The sequence below is a fragment of the Lepisosteus platostomus genome, chromosome 6 (genome assembly GCF_059453375.1).
Source record: "Lepisosteus platostomus isolate fLepPlt1 chromosome 6, fLepPlt1.hap1, whole genome shotgun sequence".
In the NCBI taxonomy this organism is placed as follows: domain Eukaryota; kingdom Metazoa; phylum Chordata; class Actinopteri; order Semionotiformes; family Lepisosteidae; genus Lepisosteus; species Lepisosteus platostomus.
The window spans coordinates 58,044,684-58,064,764 of record NC_142616.1 but is presented as its reverse complement, the minus strand read 5'-3'; the positions used below and the strand labels follow the sequence as shown (position 1 = coordinate 58,064,764).

The 20,081-nt window shown below is 40.8% G+C and overlaps 2 protein-coding genes across 3 annotated transcripts; both read left to right on the top strand.

Annotated features, from left to right (window-relative positions):
* Positions 1 to 1,200: 1,200 nt before the first annotated feature.
* atp6ap1la (ATPase H+ transporting accessory protein 1 like a) lies at positions 1,201 to 11,295 on the top strand. Of its 2 annotated transcripts, none has more exons than XM_088636604.1 (7): positions 1,201 to 1,403; positions 5,686 to 5,726; positions 6,327 to 6,409; positions 6,712 to 6,953; positions 8,462 to 8,512; positions 8,894 to 9,137; positions 10,062 to 11,295. In XM_088636604.1, the coding sequence occupies exons 1-7, from the start codon at positions 1,303 to 1,305 to the stop codon at positions 10,293 to 10,295; spliced, it is 996 nt and encodes a 331-aa protein (XP_088492730.1). In that variant the 5' UTR covers positions 1,201 to 1,302; the 3' UTR covers positions 10,296 to 11,295. The 2 variants fall into 2 exon arrangements, with proteins under 2 accessions (XP_088492730.1, XP_088492729.1); XM_088636603.1 differs by having other exon boundaries at positions 1,202 to 1,403; positions 6,324 to 6,409.
* Positions 11,296 to 13,856: 2,561 nt separating this feature from the next.
* On the top strand, positions 13,857 to 18,825 carry pde12 (phosphodiesterase 12). The gene is made up of 3 exons (XM_088636601.1): positions 13,857 to 15,292; positions 15,847 to 15,925; positions 17,077 to 18,825. Exons 1-3 carry the CDS (start codon positions 14,045 to 14,047, stop codon positions 17,517 to 17,519), a joined length of 1,770 nt encoding a protein of 589 aa, XP_088492727.1. The 5' UTR covers positions 13,857 to 14,044; the 3' UTR covers positions 17,520 to 18,825.
* Positions 18,826 to 20,081: the final 1,256 nt, after the last annotated feature.

Here is a 20,081-nt window from a genome sequence, read left to right as displayed (position 1 = left end):
CCCCAAATATCACAATTTAAAACGAATGAGCATTTTAAGATTTTAATGATTTTTGTTGCTTTTATTATAAATATCAGTATTCATGCGAGCATATGCTGACTACCACTATGAATAATCTCAAATTATATTAACACCGTACTTACAGCACCTACAGAATGACTGTAGAATGGCATTCATCCTTCTGACTCACACATGGTTTCTGGAACATTAAGCAGACTGAGACACAGCTCCGTATATGGGACACTAATCACACGAAGAGCTGCCCCCAACAATGTTGCTACCCTGTTCTACAGCTAAGTGGTATAGAGCAATCACTGTTGAACAAAAGATGGGCATTCTTATGTTCTTGCGGTAGGGTGCAACAAGAATGTACACAGTGGAGATCAGTGGAGATTAACCCTTAAATGTAGAGCTTTAACCCCTAATATCAACCATCTATGTAAGCCTCTGACAGCCTTAAAAGTGATCTGCACTACATTCTGCAGTGATGAATAAAGATAATAAAGGCAGGTTTAGAATTCCGATTTTCTTTCTGAAAAATGGAAAATGACTTCTATACTTCTATATAGACTTCTATAATGACTTCTATAATCTTTAATCAAGGTTTACAATGTAAATTAATTATAGTTCAAAAGGGAATTGTTTTCAGGAGAAAGATTGTGGTTGTGTATGTGAGAGGAGTTCAAAGGTGCTGTAGAATACTTTGGTATGATTTGGTATGTCTCACATTTGTGGTATTGAGACACACATTTTGCAGTGCTTTGAAATGTGCAATGCTGTTGTGCATTTAAAGGCGTGGAAAAGCAGTGTTTGGAGAATGTAATTCCCTCAGTCTTGTTTTGCAACATTTTCATTCCACTTCATTAGACAATCTTGTTCCACTTATAGCTTTTCCGTGGGTAACACACATATCTCTAGTGAATTAATTTCAATTATTGAGCCAGTGTAGTGAGAATGTAGGTCACATTACCATATTTTTATTTCTCTCTCTGAAAATGTCAAATGCCTGCTTCAGCCTAGCTGAAGAATTCAATTGGTTACTGTGCCATTATAGGTGCCCTTCATTTAAAAAGAGGGTTGTGTGAGGAAGGTGAAACGGAGCGAAGCAGTATTTTCAGGGTTGGCCAAAAGCCATGTTCGTGTGTGTGTGTGGGTGAGTGTGACTGTGATACATGATTATCCTGTCTCTCCTGTTTCTATTGGCTGCTGGCTGTGTCAGTCGGCGAGCTCAGGTTTAGGCTATATTATCAGAGCAGATTATGAAGCAGCCTTCATCTGTGGCAGTTTCATCTGGTCGTCTCCATGGAAAAACACCAGACACTTATGATATTTCTTTTAATATTATTTGTTTTTCTACAGCTATCACAGTCATATGATCAGGTGCCTGCTTTGGTGGAAGAGAGGTAAGTGAATCCATTTGTATGCTAACTGCAGGAAACAGTAGGGGATTTTACATCATTCAAATTACAATGTCTTTTGCATTCTCTTGCACGTTTTAATGCTTTAAACCATATTTGTAAAGTGGAAAGCCAAAGCCTAGTTATTGCACTGAGTTTTCTTCACTTATGCAATTTCGGAGATTGTTCTTTTTTTAGTTTAAACTTTTAAACTAATTTGAATGAAAAACTGAAAAGTGAAACCTTCTTCTTTACATTGGCTTTTATTTGACCGGTTCTGTGTCTCCCCCTTAGCTTTCCTACAGAATTCCAAACCCTTATTGTCATTGTGTAAATCTTCTGTCTTCTCTCATTGTGTGCCTTTTGTCTCTCACCATATAGTGCTTTGAGAGGCCACTTTTAAAGGCGTGATATAAAATAAAAGTTTTATATAATTGTTAAATAGATGAGAGAAATACAATGTTTGTGGGAATCAGTTCGCAAGATAAATCCTTGTCCACTACATCATAATTGAAAGTGACACAAGCCAGAATAGTACTGAGTTGTTATCTAATGATCTTCAGGTCATTCCTATAGGTATTTAGAGACAACAAATGTGAAAACCTGTCACTATCAATGATGTCTTAGCAAGAGATCATTTCTTAATTCTTTGAGACACAATGACCCATTCCTCTGTCCTATCATGATCGACAGAAAAAAATGATGAAACGTATCATAAAAGAAACAGATGTTGTTAATCTGAATATACAATTATGATGAAATGTACGGTTAAAATGATAGCTCTGTTACTTATGGCACACAATAGTAGGCTTAATAATAGTTAATTCTCCTTTAATTGCTATATTAGAAGATTTTTTCATGTAAAATTTAAAATCCCCTTACTGTGTAATGAATTATAGATAAAACCTTCTTATGAACTTGATGAAATTTACAAAAGAATGCAGGAACATGGCCTTTGGGAATTTTGTTATTTTTTTGGTTTGTTTTGATTATTGTGGAGTTTATAAGACCTGATCCTTTAGGAATAGTTTCTTCCTGTGAGATAAATTGGATGATATGATTAATTACATTTGAAAATGTTAAGAGAACACTGATGTTTTTTCTGTTTTGGGTGGCCCATGATCTTCGACTATGGGCATCAAGACTGTTGGACATAATTTGATTTTTGATATGGCTGTGAAAGTTACCACTGCAGTTTGAGACAACATCCTATTAATGTACCCAATCACAACATCCATGAATGAATGGACCACCTGGTCTGCTTAGTCACCTCCACCAACAATAATATTTTCCATACCTATAGAAAATAGCTAGTCTATAAACTTGTATGAACATACAGTATAGTTGACTGTCAATATAATGAAGCTTCCAAATGCCACTATGCAGGCTAATGGTCTGCAATTCTTCAACAACAAACTTGACAACATGCATGAAGATGTTATTTCATATCAAACAGACAAATAAGTCAGGTTATTACTTTCCCTATGGTCTTAGGTCTTAGTTCATACATGCACTTTTTAGTAATTAAAAAATAATTGGTTCTGGACATGTTTTTAAAACAGAGGATGGTTACACTTAACAGCAGTGAAGAAACAAAGGTTCTAGCAAATTTGATTTCTCTTATGTACCGTTGTAAAACCTACACTGGACTACTGGACGTAAACTGGACGTAAATTACAAATTTCCAACAGAAAGAGAAAAGCAGAGAAAGATAAGTGAGGCTTCCCTTTATAAATCAGAGGGCTGCCAATAGCTTTTCAAGGTGCTGTTAAAACAGCACAAAATAGAAACGCCATCTTTCACCTAAAAAAGGCAAGTGGTATTGTAAAAAGAGTGAAAACTTCCCAAACCTTTTTCCAAACTTCCCAACCTTTTTTAAATCAAATATACATCTGTGTCTACCATTCTTTACCAAAAACTTTTTTTCAAAAGTTGGATGTTTAAATATCCACAGCATTACAGAGTCTTGCAAGCAAGAGACTTCCGTTTTATCAGCTCTGAATTCAGGTTGTGTCATCCCCACCAAAAGCAATATTTTCCAGCTTCAGACTGTTCAGACAGATAAATCTGAATTGTAATTAGTGACATACTGCCCAGAAGGTATTGTGGCTATTTAGCCTATCTGCATTAGCCCAGCACAGATGTGGCAACATGCAGGGCAGTGTGGGCTTGTCATGGTTTTAATCTTGCATTATCGGATTTGGTGCAGCACCACAGCGCTAAGCAGTGGAGCAGAAGACTATGAAGACACATTTAATTCTACAGTAGCTCCATATCAGAGCATGCATGATGGATAATGAGAGGTGGGTGACTCACTCTCTTTGGGTCGTTTGATTATATAAATGCACTGTCCCTCTCTGCAGCCCGAGAGAAGGAGAGTTGCCCAGGTACTACAACAGATTCAAGCGATGCACTGAAGTGACTTCCAAGTTTTGGCATGATAACAAAAGGGAGGGATTTACCCAGAAAACAAGGATTGATTCCGAGTGTCACACACCATCGCCTCCACAGGATAGGGCTGTCTTTTCTGCAGTCTAGGTCATGCAACAATTTATGAATGGTACATACCTACAAAAAAATGCACTGGGTTTTTCCTCATTCAGTTATAAGAAAGCATCTGTAAAAGTAAAAGCAGATGCCAGGTGCATTTGTAATTATTATTACATACAATAATTATTATTTTTATGAATGAATTTATCTCCACCATTTGGTTTCAGCCACAACCCTCAGGAAAGGTGTTTAAGTAGCATTTTTTTTACTATTAGAAATGTCAGAATCCATATAGTACTTATTAGACCGAGGTAGTATCAGATTCAAAAATCGCTTTTTTGTCATCTCATTTCCTGTTCAATGTGGAGCTGCTATAAGGAAACTGAGCAACCAGGCTAATATTCCTATTAAAATTCATGCAGTGCTAAATGCTTTTATTTCAGCCTAAATGTAGAGTTCAGATTCCAGACATGATCTTTAAAACCAGTACCCACTAACAGAGTAACTACAGGGCACTACAAAACACACCAAAGGAGACGTCTGTATGATAAATAAACAGTATGAATCCTGTTTATTCTCTGCATTGCCAGAGTGTTCAGCTCCATCACGTTCCACACTGACCCAGCTAGAGCCTCCTGCTCCCCAGCCACTCGGCCCCATGCACCGCAGACAGCTGGGCTGCCTGCAGACTGCTCTGGGCTCCTAAGTCAAGGAATGAGATACCAGATACTCCAGACTAATACTAATAATCAGGTCTTAGTGTCTCCTTCGCTAAGCTCATTTTATCTGGCATTATGGTGGCGATTAGATGTTTTAACGGTACGTCTTAGGATAATCCGCCACTGTTGAGGAAATCACCATGAGGTCAGGTTGGAAAACAATGTATTTTTATCATCTTTCTGTGAAGCTGCTTAATGGTGCTATAGGAATAACTTTGTGTTATTGATGCACCCAACACTAGGCAAAAGATAATTTTTTTTACCCAAATCCGTATCTTCTTAACCAGCACCGGCAATGATTATATTACTGACGTGTTATCAAAATTCAGCTAGATGGATCACATGGATAAAATTGATAACTAGGAATCTACAATGTACTTATTAGATCATGTAGCATAAATCTCAGATAAAGCATCCTGATGTCTGTGGACCACCAAGAATCACTGAATTTTCCTTTTATTTTCTTCATCTTTTAGCATCGTATGAACGGCTTTTGCACAGCTTTATTCAGTAAACAGGTGGCTTAAATATAAACCAGCAGTTGTCAGTATCGCACCTTTTCAGGTCTATTTCTCTTCCCCATGTGCTTAGTCTTTCACTTTGAAACCTCCATGTCTGTGTTGAAACATCATGACAAGAAAACAGAAGTGGACATAAAGTCAGCAGTGTGCACTCTGAAAAAGCCCTTGTGATCTGGATTCGAGCAGATCCAGTTGCACTGTCACAGTTGTCAAAATTGTGCACTTTGGACACAAGACTATAATGAAAGGAACAAATGGAGGAGAGACATTTCAGCTCTTATTACTCAATTGCTTGTTGTCATCTCTATTGAAAGACTCTGAAAAATCGTGTAGTTTGGTTTTATGTTCTGCATATCCACAAACCTTTGATTCTCCATTTTTCTATTCTGAATGATCTTTCTCTTGTTCTGGCCAGGGCACTGATCTTGAAGCAGGCACTTGTATTTGACATGGTGTCTTTAAAAAAACAATCACGAAAGTTTCTGAAGTATTGAAGTGTAGTGGAATCTTTTCTGAAACATTTAGTAGAAATGTAATATTTCCATTTCTTGTTCACAGCTCACAGGCTCCCTCATACCACACCATCAGTCTTAGAAATGGTGAGTTATTTCTGCTGGAACAACTTTGCAATTATTCTCTGTATAGCATAGATGCTGGAAAAGCAAAAATGCAAAGCACAAAAAAAATCACAAATATATCCATCCATTTTCACATCCAGGTGCTTTATCCAGTACAGGGTTGCAGGGGAGTAAGAATTTATCAGGTGCAAGGCAAGGCAGGGTACACCATAGATACGATGCCAATCCATTGCAGGGCACACATACAGTAGACACAAACACAAAAAGTTACACCGGAGCCAATTTTCCCAGAAGCCAATTAACCTACCAGTATGGTTTTAGACTATAAAAGGAAAACAGAGCACCTGGAGGAAACCCACCTGGAGCACAGGTATATGGATGGGATCCTCTAGCAAACTGAATGCAGGCAGTGTATGATTTCATGTGTTGAAATTGATAAATAAATAGCACATTAGGGCTTTTGGATTGAATTATTTTTTCAATACTTAGCTGAGTTCAGAGCTGGAGAATAACTTAACTATATTTTATGGGATGGAATCAATTGCATGTAGGCAGAGTTCATTGTCCGATCATAAAAAATAAAAAGAAATAAAAGAAACTTTCCCTTTGCACTTTCAGAAGCAGTGGAAATACAGCTCAACGGTGCCTCTGCAAGTGAGAGTTACTTGCCTACAGCAGAAATCCCACCACGAAAAACCCTGCAGGTAAGACTGCTTTATTGAGCCAGTGTGACCATCTACAGAGATTCTTGTTTATTCCTGACTGGATGCAATTCATTTCATGTCGTACTTTGCATCAGATAATTATAATAATACTGAACCTGATCAGAATAGTTTGTCCATTAATCACTATTTCAATGCTTGTCCATCTTATTTTATGAACCTGCAGGACTGAAATGTAAACCCTGAGCTGATCCTAGATGGATCCAGTGAGCTAAACTAATTCCTTTCTCTCTCAATCCCTTTTCCCCTTTACCTACCCCCTTCCCCCCCCCTTCTCCATTCAGCCTTCAGGTTGGCAAACTCTTGCCCCTCCCAGCACAAGAAGGAAGCTTCTGCAGTCCTCAAGTTCAACCCCCTATTCCCCACTGAGTGTGGCCTTCAGTGGGAAAATCTGCATTCTCTTCAGGGCTAAGAAGCTGGTGATTAAGTACAAAAACCACACATTTGTGGATCTGACAGAGAAGACGTTTGGTCCTGATGCTACAGTGGACACCAAAGGCTCCACCTGTAGCAAAGATAAAGCCATGTAAGTTAATGGCAGGATCACTTAAAGCATCTGAGGACAACCTATTTCTGTGCATGTGCTGGGTAGAGGGTGGGTGAGTTTGGGGGAGTCTGGGTCTTATGTAGGACTGTATTCTTCTTCATCCATTCACAGAGAAGGTGCTGTACACCACAGACAGCATAATGTGAACACAATCCCAGTTGTCCCCTGGCACTTAGGCTTCAGCCATGCCCTGGGCTATGCCCAGCCATGCCCAGCACCCCTGTTTGCAGGAAGGGTGCAGGAGCAGTTCAGCCTCCTCCAGGTTCTCCCTTCCCAGCTCCTTCAAGGACTCTAAGAGCTTTATGCCAATCGGTTGACCAACAAACACACCTGTTGTGAAACAAAACGACAGTAAAACCTCAGTTTAATAAATCACAAATTACATTTTTTTCAGCCCCAAAACACACTATTTTAAGAGAAACAATATGTAAACAGTATATATATATAGTATATGCTTTCTGGATCTGTTGACTTGTTTTTTAACAACTGCAATCAACACAGTCAGTGAAAATTATTTCTGTGCTCTTCACTTCATTTGTCATAAATACACTGTTTAAAATTCATTGAAATATATGAAACACAAAAAACACCCATTGAAAGCAATTGACCTACCCCTGTAGGACACTATTAACATTCCTGAAATTTATACCTCTGTAGTATTTAGTTTTACCTTGTTTTTTGTATTTTACTTGTACCTTGTACTTTCACCATTATTGTGTTTCTGATTTAACAGATAAAATCCCACTTTGGTAGATTTTGTCCCTTAAATACGAAGCCTGTCAAAGTGAAGTCTGTTAAAGTGAGGGTTTACTGTATGGAAAGGTTTTTCTTCTCTAGTACCAGCAGGGTTTACACTTCACGTGCAAACGTAGGACCACTTTATACATATCCTATCACAGGAACCAAAGAATGCACATCACAGTATACCAGAAATGAAAACAAAATTAAGTCTGGGACAAAAATTCACAAACTACCGTTTCTTATGTCAATTGATTGAAAAATTAAATCTGAAAAATGTCTATAGGTTGTTTTTTTAAAGCATACAGACTTTTCTATTAATTGGAATGTGTTCTGAACACATCTCTGTTCTTTACACATGAATTGAGAGAAAATCTACGTTCTAATAAATCCTGTACAAATGCATAACAAACACTTTTTTATGTCGAAACAGACCAACAAGCATGTAAAATGTGAGAATGTTGCCGTCTAAAACCCTTAGTAACAGCAACAGTCATGTCAACATTTGGCACAATTACAATAGTGAAAGACAAGATAAGTCATTAAACTATCAATTGCTCTCAGACAAACACAACTACTGTAAACTACAATATATAGCATCCTATGTAACTACAATATATGCTCTCTCGCTGTGTATTAGATGTTAATATTTGTAAGTAGTTAAATATAATGTCTATATGTTTTATATTATATTCACTCTGTTAACATTCATTGTACTTTAATAATCACAATCTGAATTTTGGCTACAGACTCTCTCTGAGGTATGGTGATGTGGAAGATCTCAAAGGCCTTGTCATAAGGTATGTTTGTTGCTCTTCAATAACACACATGGTTGAATGTACTGACAGTAATGATCATTTGTGGAAGGCTTGAGTCTACAGTATGTAAAAAAAGAGACCACCTGGGATTACATATTCCATATATGAGAAAGAAACAGCATCACTGCTCAGATTAAGACATGACTTGTTTTCAAAGATTACTTTTGGATCAACACCTCGTTCTTGTCTCAATCCCAAGAAAAGCGACGTTTACTTTTCTTCCAAAAAATTTAACTGATCTTGTGTGTTGTGGAAAATAATGAACAGAGTCATTTTATTGCCCATAATGAACTCTACTGCTCTACTGCCCATGCTGGAATGGGCTTCCTTTTGACCCCCTGTCTCAAATGTCCTCCCATACAGACTACAGATGTCCAACACACTCTACGAGTCAGCTGGACAGAACTGGTTCTCGCTGGACACAGTACACCTTCATTATAACTGGACACTGGATGCCACCTTCAATGCCACTGAGGTGTATGCCCCAGCCACCTATTCATACCACTGCCAGCATGTCAGCAGCCTACAGAAATACGACACCCTGCTGGTTCCCATCTCTAACAGCGACACTTCAGTACACTGGCACATCACCTTCACCGACTTCCAGGTACGCCGACAAGTTTTACCTTGACAGAGAATTGGCTTGCTCTTTATTGAAGACATGAGAGAGGATTTCAATTGAGGAATCTGTGGTAATTTTGTGCAGTCATGTGCTCATGTGGGTCTCCTATGGGTGCTTCAGTGTCCTCGCTCAGCCCAAAACATGCTGGAAAATAAATTAACTTCTGGGAGACATGGTGTGTGTGTGTGTGTGTGTGTGTGTGTGTGTGTGTGTGTGTGTGTGTGTGTGTGTGTGTGTGTGTGTGTGTGTGTGCATGTTTGTGTCTGCCTTGCACCTATTGCTTGCCAGAATAGGCTTGTTACCCTGTATTGGGTGAAGTGGTTAGAAAACAGATGGATGGGTTAGTTAGAGCTGTTTTTGACCTGTTTGAAGACACTGTACGGTATATCAAAAGTTTTCCCTCTGCTGACTTGCTTGCAAACATTTTCTTCCTAAAAGGCATTCTCTTGCTTTAAATGAATCCCTCCTTGGTGACCCAGGACAAACGTATTGCTAATATAACAGCACCTATGCAGCAACACACATGAGGCAATGCGCTGGATTGATTGAATTACAGTTTTGAAAGATTTAGGGGCACAAATGTTTTCTTCCTTTTTTTTCTTGCGCAACATTTGTGAGGGGTAGGAGGCCAGAGGGCAACTTCTGGCATCATCTGGCTGTGGTTTGTTGAACTTGTTCATCTCAAACATAAGTCTTCAGTGCTAATGGACCAGAGTTTCCCAAAATAAACAAATCACCTGTTTCGTTGACCTGTAACTTATAAGTATCCCCAGTCTTCAGAAAGAGCAAGTGGTGATTTAGGGTTATCTATAAAACCTCTCCAGGGCCAGGGCGAGAGACCTTAAAAGAGGACATACTGTATGACCGGGCAGATGTTTTGTAACTTATTTTTCTCTTTTCTCAACACAGATCCAAGCCTTCAACGTGCAGTCGGGTGAGTTTGCGTCTGCCAGTGACTGTACCACCTTCTTCACCCCCGCCATCCTCATGGGCCTCATCACATCTCTCATCCTGCTCTTAGTGCTGGCTTACGCCCTGCACATGGTGGTGCACCTCAAGTCCATCGACCGATACGAAGAGCACAAGACTGTCTATTTCCCCCGCAGCCCCGAAACAGCCCGCACAGACAAGGACAGCTTATAGGAGGCAATACGTCTCAGTGAAGTCGCCACCGTGGCCGGCAGACCCACAGGCAAGCATGTAGCAATTGGCTACAGAGCTCCCATCGTGTTACAAAGGAAAAAGCCGAGCTGATTCGCCTGGCTGTACTTCACACAGGTATGGGTCCACAAGTTAGCATGCCCCGGAGAGCTTAGGCCAAAGTCTCCCCAGACACCATCCTCCTGGGTGCGCTAACTCAGAAATATCTACTGGCGTGGTGCATGGAGCACAAACAGGATACGGAGACGGCCGCATGGGAGCACGCCGATCTGCAGTCGCCCTTAAGCGTGTTCCGATTGAAGAAGAGAGGTGAATAAAGCACTGCAAAGAGGTGGCTAGCACTAGGACACCGGGGGAAATTACACCAAACTCACGACAGTTGCCTAGCAACCACAGGGACGGCAGAATCTGTGCCGTCCAGTGAAGAGTGCTATCAAAGGAGCATCAAGAGGAACCATTCGAAGGCATCTTCATGCAATTCTTTCAATGTCTGTAAACTTACAAGAAACACTGAAGTATCTGTCTTTGATTAGTCCCGGGTATCATTGGTGATGTTCATCATCTTTATCGTTGTAAAACTACAGAAGAGAGTTCCTGTCAGGATTATATTACCTTACTGTTACAGAAGGTGATAAAATAATATATTTTTTCATCTTCTAGCACTTTATTGTCTTATACAGATGACCACTGAACCTGCTGTAGTGAAAGTAATTCACGGAAGGCTGCCTGTTAATCAGCTATTTAACACACATGTCTGACACAATTAGTGTTCAAACAAGAACATCCTTTTGCTGTTTAACCTTAATGTTTTTAGCATGCCAGTGACTCATATCAATTTAACCATCAAAAGCATTAGCACTGTGTAATTTATAGACTGGCTGACAGAGATGGAAGATTTTATGAGTTCCAAGTGCTGTATCTGAAAACTCGTTGTCAGTACATATTAACATTAGCTGTTTAATAAAACATTTAAAAATGCAAATGTCTGGGAAACTTATTATAGTATATTGCCAATATGGTATATAGCCATGTTAATACTACCTTAACAACACATAGGTATTTGGTTTTGACTAATAAACTTGAAAATGCCAAAATGTCTACTTAGAAATTATTTTTGTACTGAAGTATTCTGTGGTAGCAATGTATTTTAGATAACATATTGTAGATATAATAAACCTATACAGTGACACTGTGGCGCAGTAGTAAGCATCGCTGCCTCTCAGCACAGAGTACCAAGGTTTAATGCCTGGGCTGCTATCTGCATGGAGTTTGTATGTTCCCCCTGTGTTTACATAGGCTTCCTCTCACAGACATATTTGTAGGTTAACAGGCTTCTTCAGAAATGATCCTGGTGTGAGTGTGTGTGTGCTTGAGGCTGTGGGTGCCCTGCAATGGACTGGCATCCTTTAACCCCCCTTGCACCTGTTGCATGCTGGACTGTGCTCCAGCTTTCCCAATGACCTGTACTGTACCTGTCTAATATGGGTAAGAGTGTTAGAAATGGCTGGATGTATTAAACCTAAAGAATGTGCAGCAGACAACATGTTTTTTTCGCTTTCTTTTGGCTCTGAAGCGTGGAATTAACATCTACTCATCCCTATTTTAAATAAGGCCAATCGCTCACTGCAGGTCACTTGCCGTGAGTAATGTTGTGACACTACTGTAGCAGGACAATGGCATCCTCATGCTGCTCATCGGACAACAGCTTTCTTGCGAGGTGAGAATGTGACACTTGTGCTGTGGAGACACTTGTCAACCGTTCAGCCTCTTTTAACAGTTTTGGAATGAGCTGGGATGACTTGGGCACCCAGGTGTGGTACAGAATCTCACAAGACAGCATCTGTAGACCAGTGAATCACAGGTGGATAGCTTGTATCAGAGATCACTTTATTGGCCATATACAATTTCTTGCATTAGGAATTTGTCTTTTCGCATACCCCAGCTTGCTCTCCATGAGACACACAGGCACACAGACGGGGAGAGAGAAACTTGGTATCAGAGCGCAGGGTCAGCCATTTATACAGTGCCCCTGGAGCAGTTGGGGTTAAGGGCCTTGCTCAGGGGCCCAACAGAGTAGGATACCTCTGCCATCCATGGGATTTGAACCAGCAACCTTCCAGCTTCCGTCATGTCTGTACAATAATGTCTGTGCAACTGCTACTAAAAAGATTGTCATTTTCCAGATAACATTCAATAATGTGAATGTATTGCACTTATATTCTATTTCACCAAACGAGATGTTGGATTTAACTGGAACATTTAAAAGCTAAATATTTATTTGTAAAAGTCCAGATTGAGGGTTTAATTTAGTTATTTGGAAGTTAAATTTTATTCATACATTTCAAATTTCTATGCATTTATTAAAGTGTTTTTCAAAAGATTCATAATGACATACACAATGAAAGGCTTGCCTGAATGGTCTAATATTTAGAACTAATGGCAGATCCTATGCCTATGCACATACAGAACTATGTCAAGATCCTAATGTTTTACGAGAACACTTGAAATTTTCCAGACCCTTCTCCCAGTTCTGTGAGGCAAAGAAAAATGAAGTTGCCTTTTTAGAAAAAAATGTAGCTCTTCTTATTCATTATTTCTGGGACTCCAATACTTTTGTTGCTCTTTTAAAGTTTAGTTTCCATTTTATTTTACTTCATGTGTTTGCCTCATCTAGTCCATTCTCCACTCCTATCCTGATTCAGTGTGATATTCACAATACAGTTTTTTGCAGTACTAAATATGAAGAAATTAATGCTAATATATTTATGGCGATGCTTATTTACAGTACAGAAAAAAACTTCACAAATATATCTGAGCATATTTATTTAAAATAATTTGAGGATTTTCACTAATTTGTATTCTTGTCACTCCAATGAACGGAATCCTTTCTGTATACAACGGGAACGACTCCAGAAATTCCCCAGGAAAGGAGACCATGGAGTTACTTATTCAAAGCTGTACAATGCTGCGTATTTTGGAAACCCTGAAACCTAGTAGGAAAGCTGATATTTATATGTTTTAATATTTTGGATTGTTATTAAATTCTTTACTTAATAAGGGAATATAAATAAATGATAATATGTTTCTCAATTAAAAATAAAATGTAAAGTAGCGATAATATAGACGGGCTTCTTCACTGGAAAGATCTGAATAAAGTATAACAGGAGCATCATAACTAGGACATAAACCCACAACCCTCCAGGATGAATTTAAAGAGCCATCGCCACTAATCCTACTAGGTACTGCGACAAAATGTAGTACTGTCACATCACAGCTTTGAAAAAAAGGCGTTTTGAAGGTTATTAAACAGAAACAGAATAATTAACACTTTGGTACACGCGACGAGAAACAAAACAAAAAATATCCTTTTTGAAAAAACCTTGCGTAACTTCTTCATTACATATTTTCTTACACGCCTATCCGGAAAGCGTACAAAAAAATAAACCTAGCCTCTTCCTCGTTGGACTTTTCATCGCGAAATCAATACTCGCATTTTCGATGCACGTACAATATGCCAATTTAAAAATAAAGAAAATTAAATTAAAACGAAACTATAACTCAAGTGGATCTGCTCTTTATTAGTCGCACAAATGAACGGACGGGCCTGATTCAATTTATGCTTTTTCTGGTGCGATCTTTTGTATCGAAACTGCTACTTTTGAAACGATGGTAGTTTTACTGTGTTGCAGTTGTCCATGTTTCAAGTTTGATTGAGAGAGAATCCGGCGCTGATGTATAGGTGTCTAGCTTGTATTAGTCAACGTTTTTCTAAAACCTTGTCTCCTTACTGGTTTGGAACTGGGGAATCAGTCTGGGGGCCTGGAAATAGATTTGGCCGGCGGTTCTTCGGAAGGATGGAAAGAGCCGTAGTACGATGCGTACCGTGGGAGACCAAGATAACCATTTCTTTCACTCTGGACGGCAGTCAGAAGCACATGCTGAGGGATCAGACGGAAGAGCTCGGCAAAGCGCTGTCGAGAATAGCTAACAGCGTAATCAAGGGCCAAGCTAAAGAAAAAAGGTCCAAAAAGAAAAAATCGGAGCTGACAGAAGTCCAGGAACCCGTCGTAAAACTTTACTACATGGATGACTTTGTAGCAGAGGACGCGCTCAATGCAGATGCCTGGCAGGATGGAGCCGTTCTGCATGTAGGAGACAGCAGGTACAAAGTGGAAAGAAACCCTCCTGCGTTCATCACCGCAGAGCTCCCCAAATCACTCTTAGCCGGCTTCCCCGTCTGCACGAAGTTGGTGATTGAGTTTGGAGAGCTGAAGCACTGTCAGTTTACGTGGTACAAGGAGAAAGCTCCAAACGCCGAGAAAGACGGTGTGGAAAACTGCTGGATAGAGGCAGGCAATGAACGAGTATTCACGCCGTCCAATGCGGATATTGGATTAAAGCTCAAGTTGAAATGCAGCCCTGGGAACGGCGGAAGGTTTGGGGTTTCAAAAGAGGTAGTAACTCCGGGGCCCGTGGAAGCGGGTCCAGGTAGTTGCACTTTCGACAACAGACATCTGTACACCAACAAGGTCACGGACGAGTCAACGATCAGAGCGGTTTCCTACAATATTCTGGCGGACATATATGCGCAAACGGAACTTTCCAAAACCGTGCTGTACCCCTACTGCGCTCCATACGCCTTGGAGATCGATTACAGACAGAGTTTGATCAAGAAAGAGCTGGCCGGCTACAACGCGGACATCGTTTGCCTCCAGGAGGTTGATAAGTGCGTCTTCGCGGACAGTCTGTCACCTGCCCTCGACGCCTTCGACATGGACGGGGTGTTCAGGCTAAAGGAGAAGCAACACGAGGGTTTAGCCACGTACTTCAGGAGGTCCAAGTTTGAGCTACTGAGTCAGCACGATATAACGCTGAGCGAAGCTTTGCTATCCGATCCGCTGCACCGGGAGCTGTTGGAGAGGGTATCCACCAATCCAGTCCTAAAGGAAAATGTCATACAGAGATCAACGACTCTCCAGGTAAGCGAGAGCAGCGTGACGTGCTGTAATTTGTGTTTGGGCTCGGTAATCTTACATGTCATCTCGGGAGAATCCCAACCATCAAATTATGATTGCACATCATCGTCTTGAACGATAGTATTTTTTGAATTGTAGACAAAAGTAGGTTTCTTGGCTATTTTGCACTAAACTGTCCTGCTTCACAGTGTCAGCTCAGTAGAGTTCGCGAGAACATCAGCTTGTACGGTAATGCAGATTCAGAAAAAGGTTTTTTTTTTATCTTAAGGAGTCAAATGAAATAATAGCCCTTTTAACTGAAACTGCCTGTGTTTCTATTTTGCATCACTGGGATGAGACCGGCCCATTCTGAGTACAGTCCATGTTTAAAGACGTCCTAACATGTTAAAAATGTTAGAGTTTTGACCTTGTTAATACCTGTTGGCTTGATCTGCGTTTTTGTGTTTTTATCAGCCTTGCTGGTAAATACAAGTAGTACTTCATTAATACAGTGTTAGCAGGTGATGATAAAGTGGCTGCATGTGGGGTTTTAACCAAAGCTCGTCTCTTCTCCTTAGGTGACTGTGCTGCAGTCAGTGAAAGATGTCTCCAGAAAGCTGTGTGTTGCCAACACCCATTTGTACTGGCACCCCAAAGGTAACGTGAGTTTGAAAGATGCGCCTTTCCGTCCACCATGAGTTTCAGAGACCTTCAATTTAAGAGTGGCTCTTTACCTGCATTACAGTTAAACTCCGACAAACACCTTTTTCATTCATTTTCCAAATGTCGCACAACTGGCATGCTTGAGTAATGTCTACAGCAGCCGCAGCCCCTGGATACTTTTCACTAGAGACAACACCATCCAAAGATTGAACGGTTTGTGAATGCCTGGAATACCTGGTGAGAAATGCCAGCAGCCATGTCACCCTGCAACTCACAACTGGCAGCCCACTGAAGTTCTGCAGGTGTGAGTCTGAGAAAAACTAAGGTTGCTGCTGCTGAAAAACTAAGGCAGCTGCTCTCCCACTGAGAGCTGGAAGAGGTATTAGTGGGGTCAGCAGGGGGCGCTCACCCTGCGGTCTATATGGGTCCTAATGCCCCAGTATAGTGACAGGGACAGTATACTGTAAAAAGGCGCTGTCTTTCAGATGAGACTTGAAACCGTGGTCCTGACTCTCTGTGGTCATTAAAAATCCCAGGGCATTTCTCAATAAGAGTAGGGGTGTAACCCCAGCATCTTGGCTAAATTTCCCATTGGCCTTTACCAATCATGGCATCCTAATAATCCTCATCTATGAATTGGCTTAGTTCCTCTGTTCTCCTCCCCACTGATAGCTGGTGTGTGGTGAGCGTTCTGGCGCACTATGGCTGCTGTCGCATCATCCAGGTGGGGCTGCACATTGGTGGTGGTGGAGGGGAGTCCCCATTACCTGTAAAGCACTTTGAGTGGAGTGTCCAGAACAGCGCTATATAAGTGGAAGGAATTATTATTATTATTATTATTATTATTATTATTAAAAGTTTGGCTTTGCTCTCCTGGGCACGGCAGGAGGATCAAACCCCTAGTCAGACTGAGTGGGAGTGCTTGAGATGAGTGTGAAGGGAGGCGTTTTGAGTTCGGTTTCGTAGCTAGTTGGGTGATCAGCTATCCGAGATTGACTGTCATTGTTATCCCTCCCGAACGTCAGTTAATAACTTCCATTTCAACACGTCCGCGCATTGACTGCCTGTTCCACAGCCACCCCCACCCCCTTTTGTGTGAGCCGAACCAGACAGAGACGCTTTGATCCCATCGTTCGGTTTTTCAGGCGGGCACATCCGGCTGATCCAGATGGCCATCGCCCTGCGACACCTGAGCTGGGTGACGTCGGGACCCCACCCCGGCATCCCTCTGCTCTTCTCCGGGGACTTCAACAGCACGCCCTCCACGGGGATGTACCAGCTGGTGACTCAGGGCGCGGTGCCCGAGAGCCACGAGGACTGGGCGTCCAATGGAGAAGAGGAGCTCTGCCCGCTGGCCGTGAGCAACCCCTTCCAGCTGCAGAGCGCCTGTGGGGAGCCAGCCTACACCAACTACGTGGGCGGCTTCCACGGGTGCCTGGACTACATCTTCATTGAGCCTCGGGCCCTCCAGGTGGAGCAGGTCATCCCCATGCCCAGCCACCAGGAGGTCACCACACACCAGGCCCTGCCCAGCGTCCTGCACCCCTCCGACCACATCGCGCTCGTCTGTGACATCAAGTGGAAGTGATCTCCTCTCCTACCTCCGTCGTGGGAGAGGCAGCCCCACCACCAGACGTGGTTTCAGCACTGTAGCGTTAAGAAACCGACTTGTAATAATCGACGTTTGGAAGGCTGTCGATTTCGGACTTTTCCCACACATTTCTGATCTTCATTGAAAGTTAACTTTTTCCCCAGCACTAAATTGCGCTAAAATGTCAACTTTGTGAGTTGCATCAGAACCGTGTCAGATTCTCTCCTGAAACCACAGTAAGATCACAGTCCCCACTGTAGATTTAATGAACAGAAAAAGTTCACAGGTGGTGTCAGAAATGAATCGTTGAAGTATGAACTTGGCCTGCTCCCAGCGTTCGAGTAGAGAGCAACGTCAGCATGTGTAGGCTGTAAAGGAACAGGTAAAGGTTTATTCCATGCAGAAAGGAAATGAAAGAGACGCAGCCTTTTGGCTTTATCTGCTTTGCCTGTTCCTTTGCACAGTATTACTGTGTTCGTAGACACACACGTTACCTGATTTCTAAAGCTTTTTTGCAAGAGCAAAAACTAAAATTGACACTAGTGACACAGTGAGAAGAACTTCTCGGACTACATCCAGATGTTCCTTTTTCAGTAATGTGTTAAGAATCCTTTAATGTTTATGAATGTCCAATCATTTTGTACAACCACCTTTTTTCCCCACAGCTTGTCATGACATTTCACTTTGTGAAATGTTTATGACAAACAACATGTAAAAATGTTCTAAGGATTTCAAACTGACAGTAATGAATAACAATTTGACTTACTAGCTAATCAAGAATACCAGTATGCTGTATCACAGAACAATTAGAGCTGGTAAATTACCATTTAATAATGAATAGACATATCACTACCCCTTTAAAGCAACTTGCTCAAAGGTTTTTGTATTTTTGGTGTTTGGCCGCCTCCAAAAACCTGTGTGGCATGATATTTTAATTCCTAATGTAATTAGTGCTCATTTAGGGGATGTGTTTGATGAGTTAGAAAGCTGAACAGTACCAGTAATATTACCTTCAGGGTGTATTGGGATATGTTCATAAAGCTAAAATGTGTCTCATAGTTTTAGCCCTTTCCACTTAGTGATCATGATGCTTTTGCAAAACCGAAATATTCTTACATGGTCAAATCATGCTCCTCGTGCGGTTCATGCATCAGCAAGCCTTGTTTAAAATGTCAATGCTGGGCTCAATGTTTGCAAAGAAGTCTTCATGTGTGTTTGAAATGAGGAATCAGACATACAAGGAGTCTCGGAGCTTGTAAAACGATGGAAATTACAGAATAAATGGTGATGCTATTTCATTTTTTATGGGGCTTTCTACAGATTTGAAATACTAAAATCTGTTCATGGAGACAGCACATGCAACAGTAGGAATAACTTAAATATTTTCTTGAAGTTAAAATGACATTTGGAACCTGCTTTTATACAGAAATTTGGCGTGAATGGAAGGAATACCTACTGTAGTGTATGCTTTCACATCCTTTTAGAGGCCTGTTTCAATTGTTAAAGATAATATAAAGTATAGAAGTTTAATTTATTGTAATATTTTCACATTGTAGTGCAACTTTAAATTTTCAAGAACTCTAAAAACGTCAACAGTATTGTTTTTCTATTCTACTGGGGACTGTGCAAGCCTTTTCCATTATTCAGGGCAGGACATGCAGCATTACATGGGAGTTATAGTTCCAATAAAATATAATCTTTCTTGCCATTTAAAATATTCAATATCCAAAATATGGTTAACCTTTATTTAATACAGGGAATTCCATGTAAAACTGAGAGGTACGAGATACTGCACAATTATACAAATCTAGTTTAAAAAGATGGTTATTATTTTTGTATTTTAAATTTTCCTAGGTAAAAAGTAAGACTTGCAACATCAACAGCTGCTTTTATGGTTAGGGTATTTAAAACTTGAAAATAACTGCTGAAACTTAATTCTAGGAGTATACCTAGAAAGCTCGTCTCTATTTCATTACCTGGACAGACAACCCAGTAAAATATTGCACGACTTGCAAAGACATTTAACTAAGGAAGGTAACGGGCACCCCAGCAGTCCACAGTAGACCCACTACTGTCTTTGTTATAAGCCCACTGAGGGATGCCACCTACGGTCACATCCTGTATCTCTTTAAAAGTGATTATTAAACACCTGGACTTGAACAGCCTAAACCTGAGCATTAATGTGCTGGACCAGTAGTAGTAAGCTATTATTTGAAAATGGCTTCTGTTGCTATTTCTTTGGAGAATCACAGCAGGTAACACTATTTACAGCACTACTGGTAAAGGTGCTTGGTCACTCATCTCACAGCCTTGGCCAGACACCAAGTGATTTCCATTTCTTCACTCTTTGAGAGAATTGCCTGTACAGCAGAGACTTTCCAGGGGTGAGCTACAGTTTAACTCCAGTAGCTCCCCATGGATTACTACTCCACCAGATCTGATGAGCTCCTGCCAGTTTCTACAAAGTGGAAAAGTACAGTAACAAACTGAATCCTGGCCTTATTGCATCAATATGCCTTAAAGGCACCCAGGGCTTACAAAACATTCTAGCAGTATCAG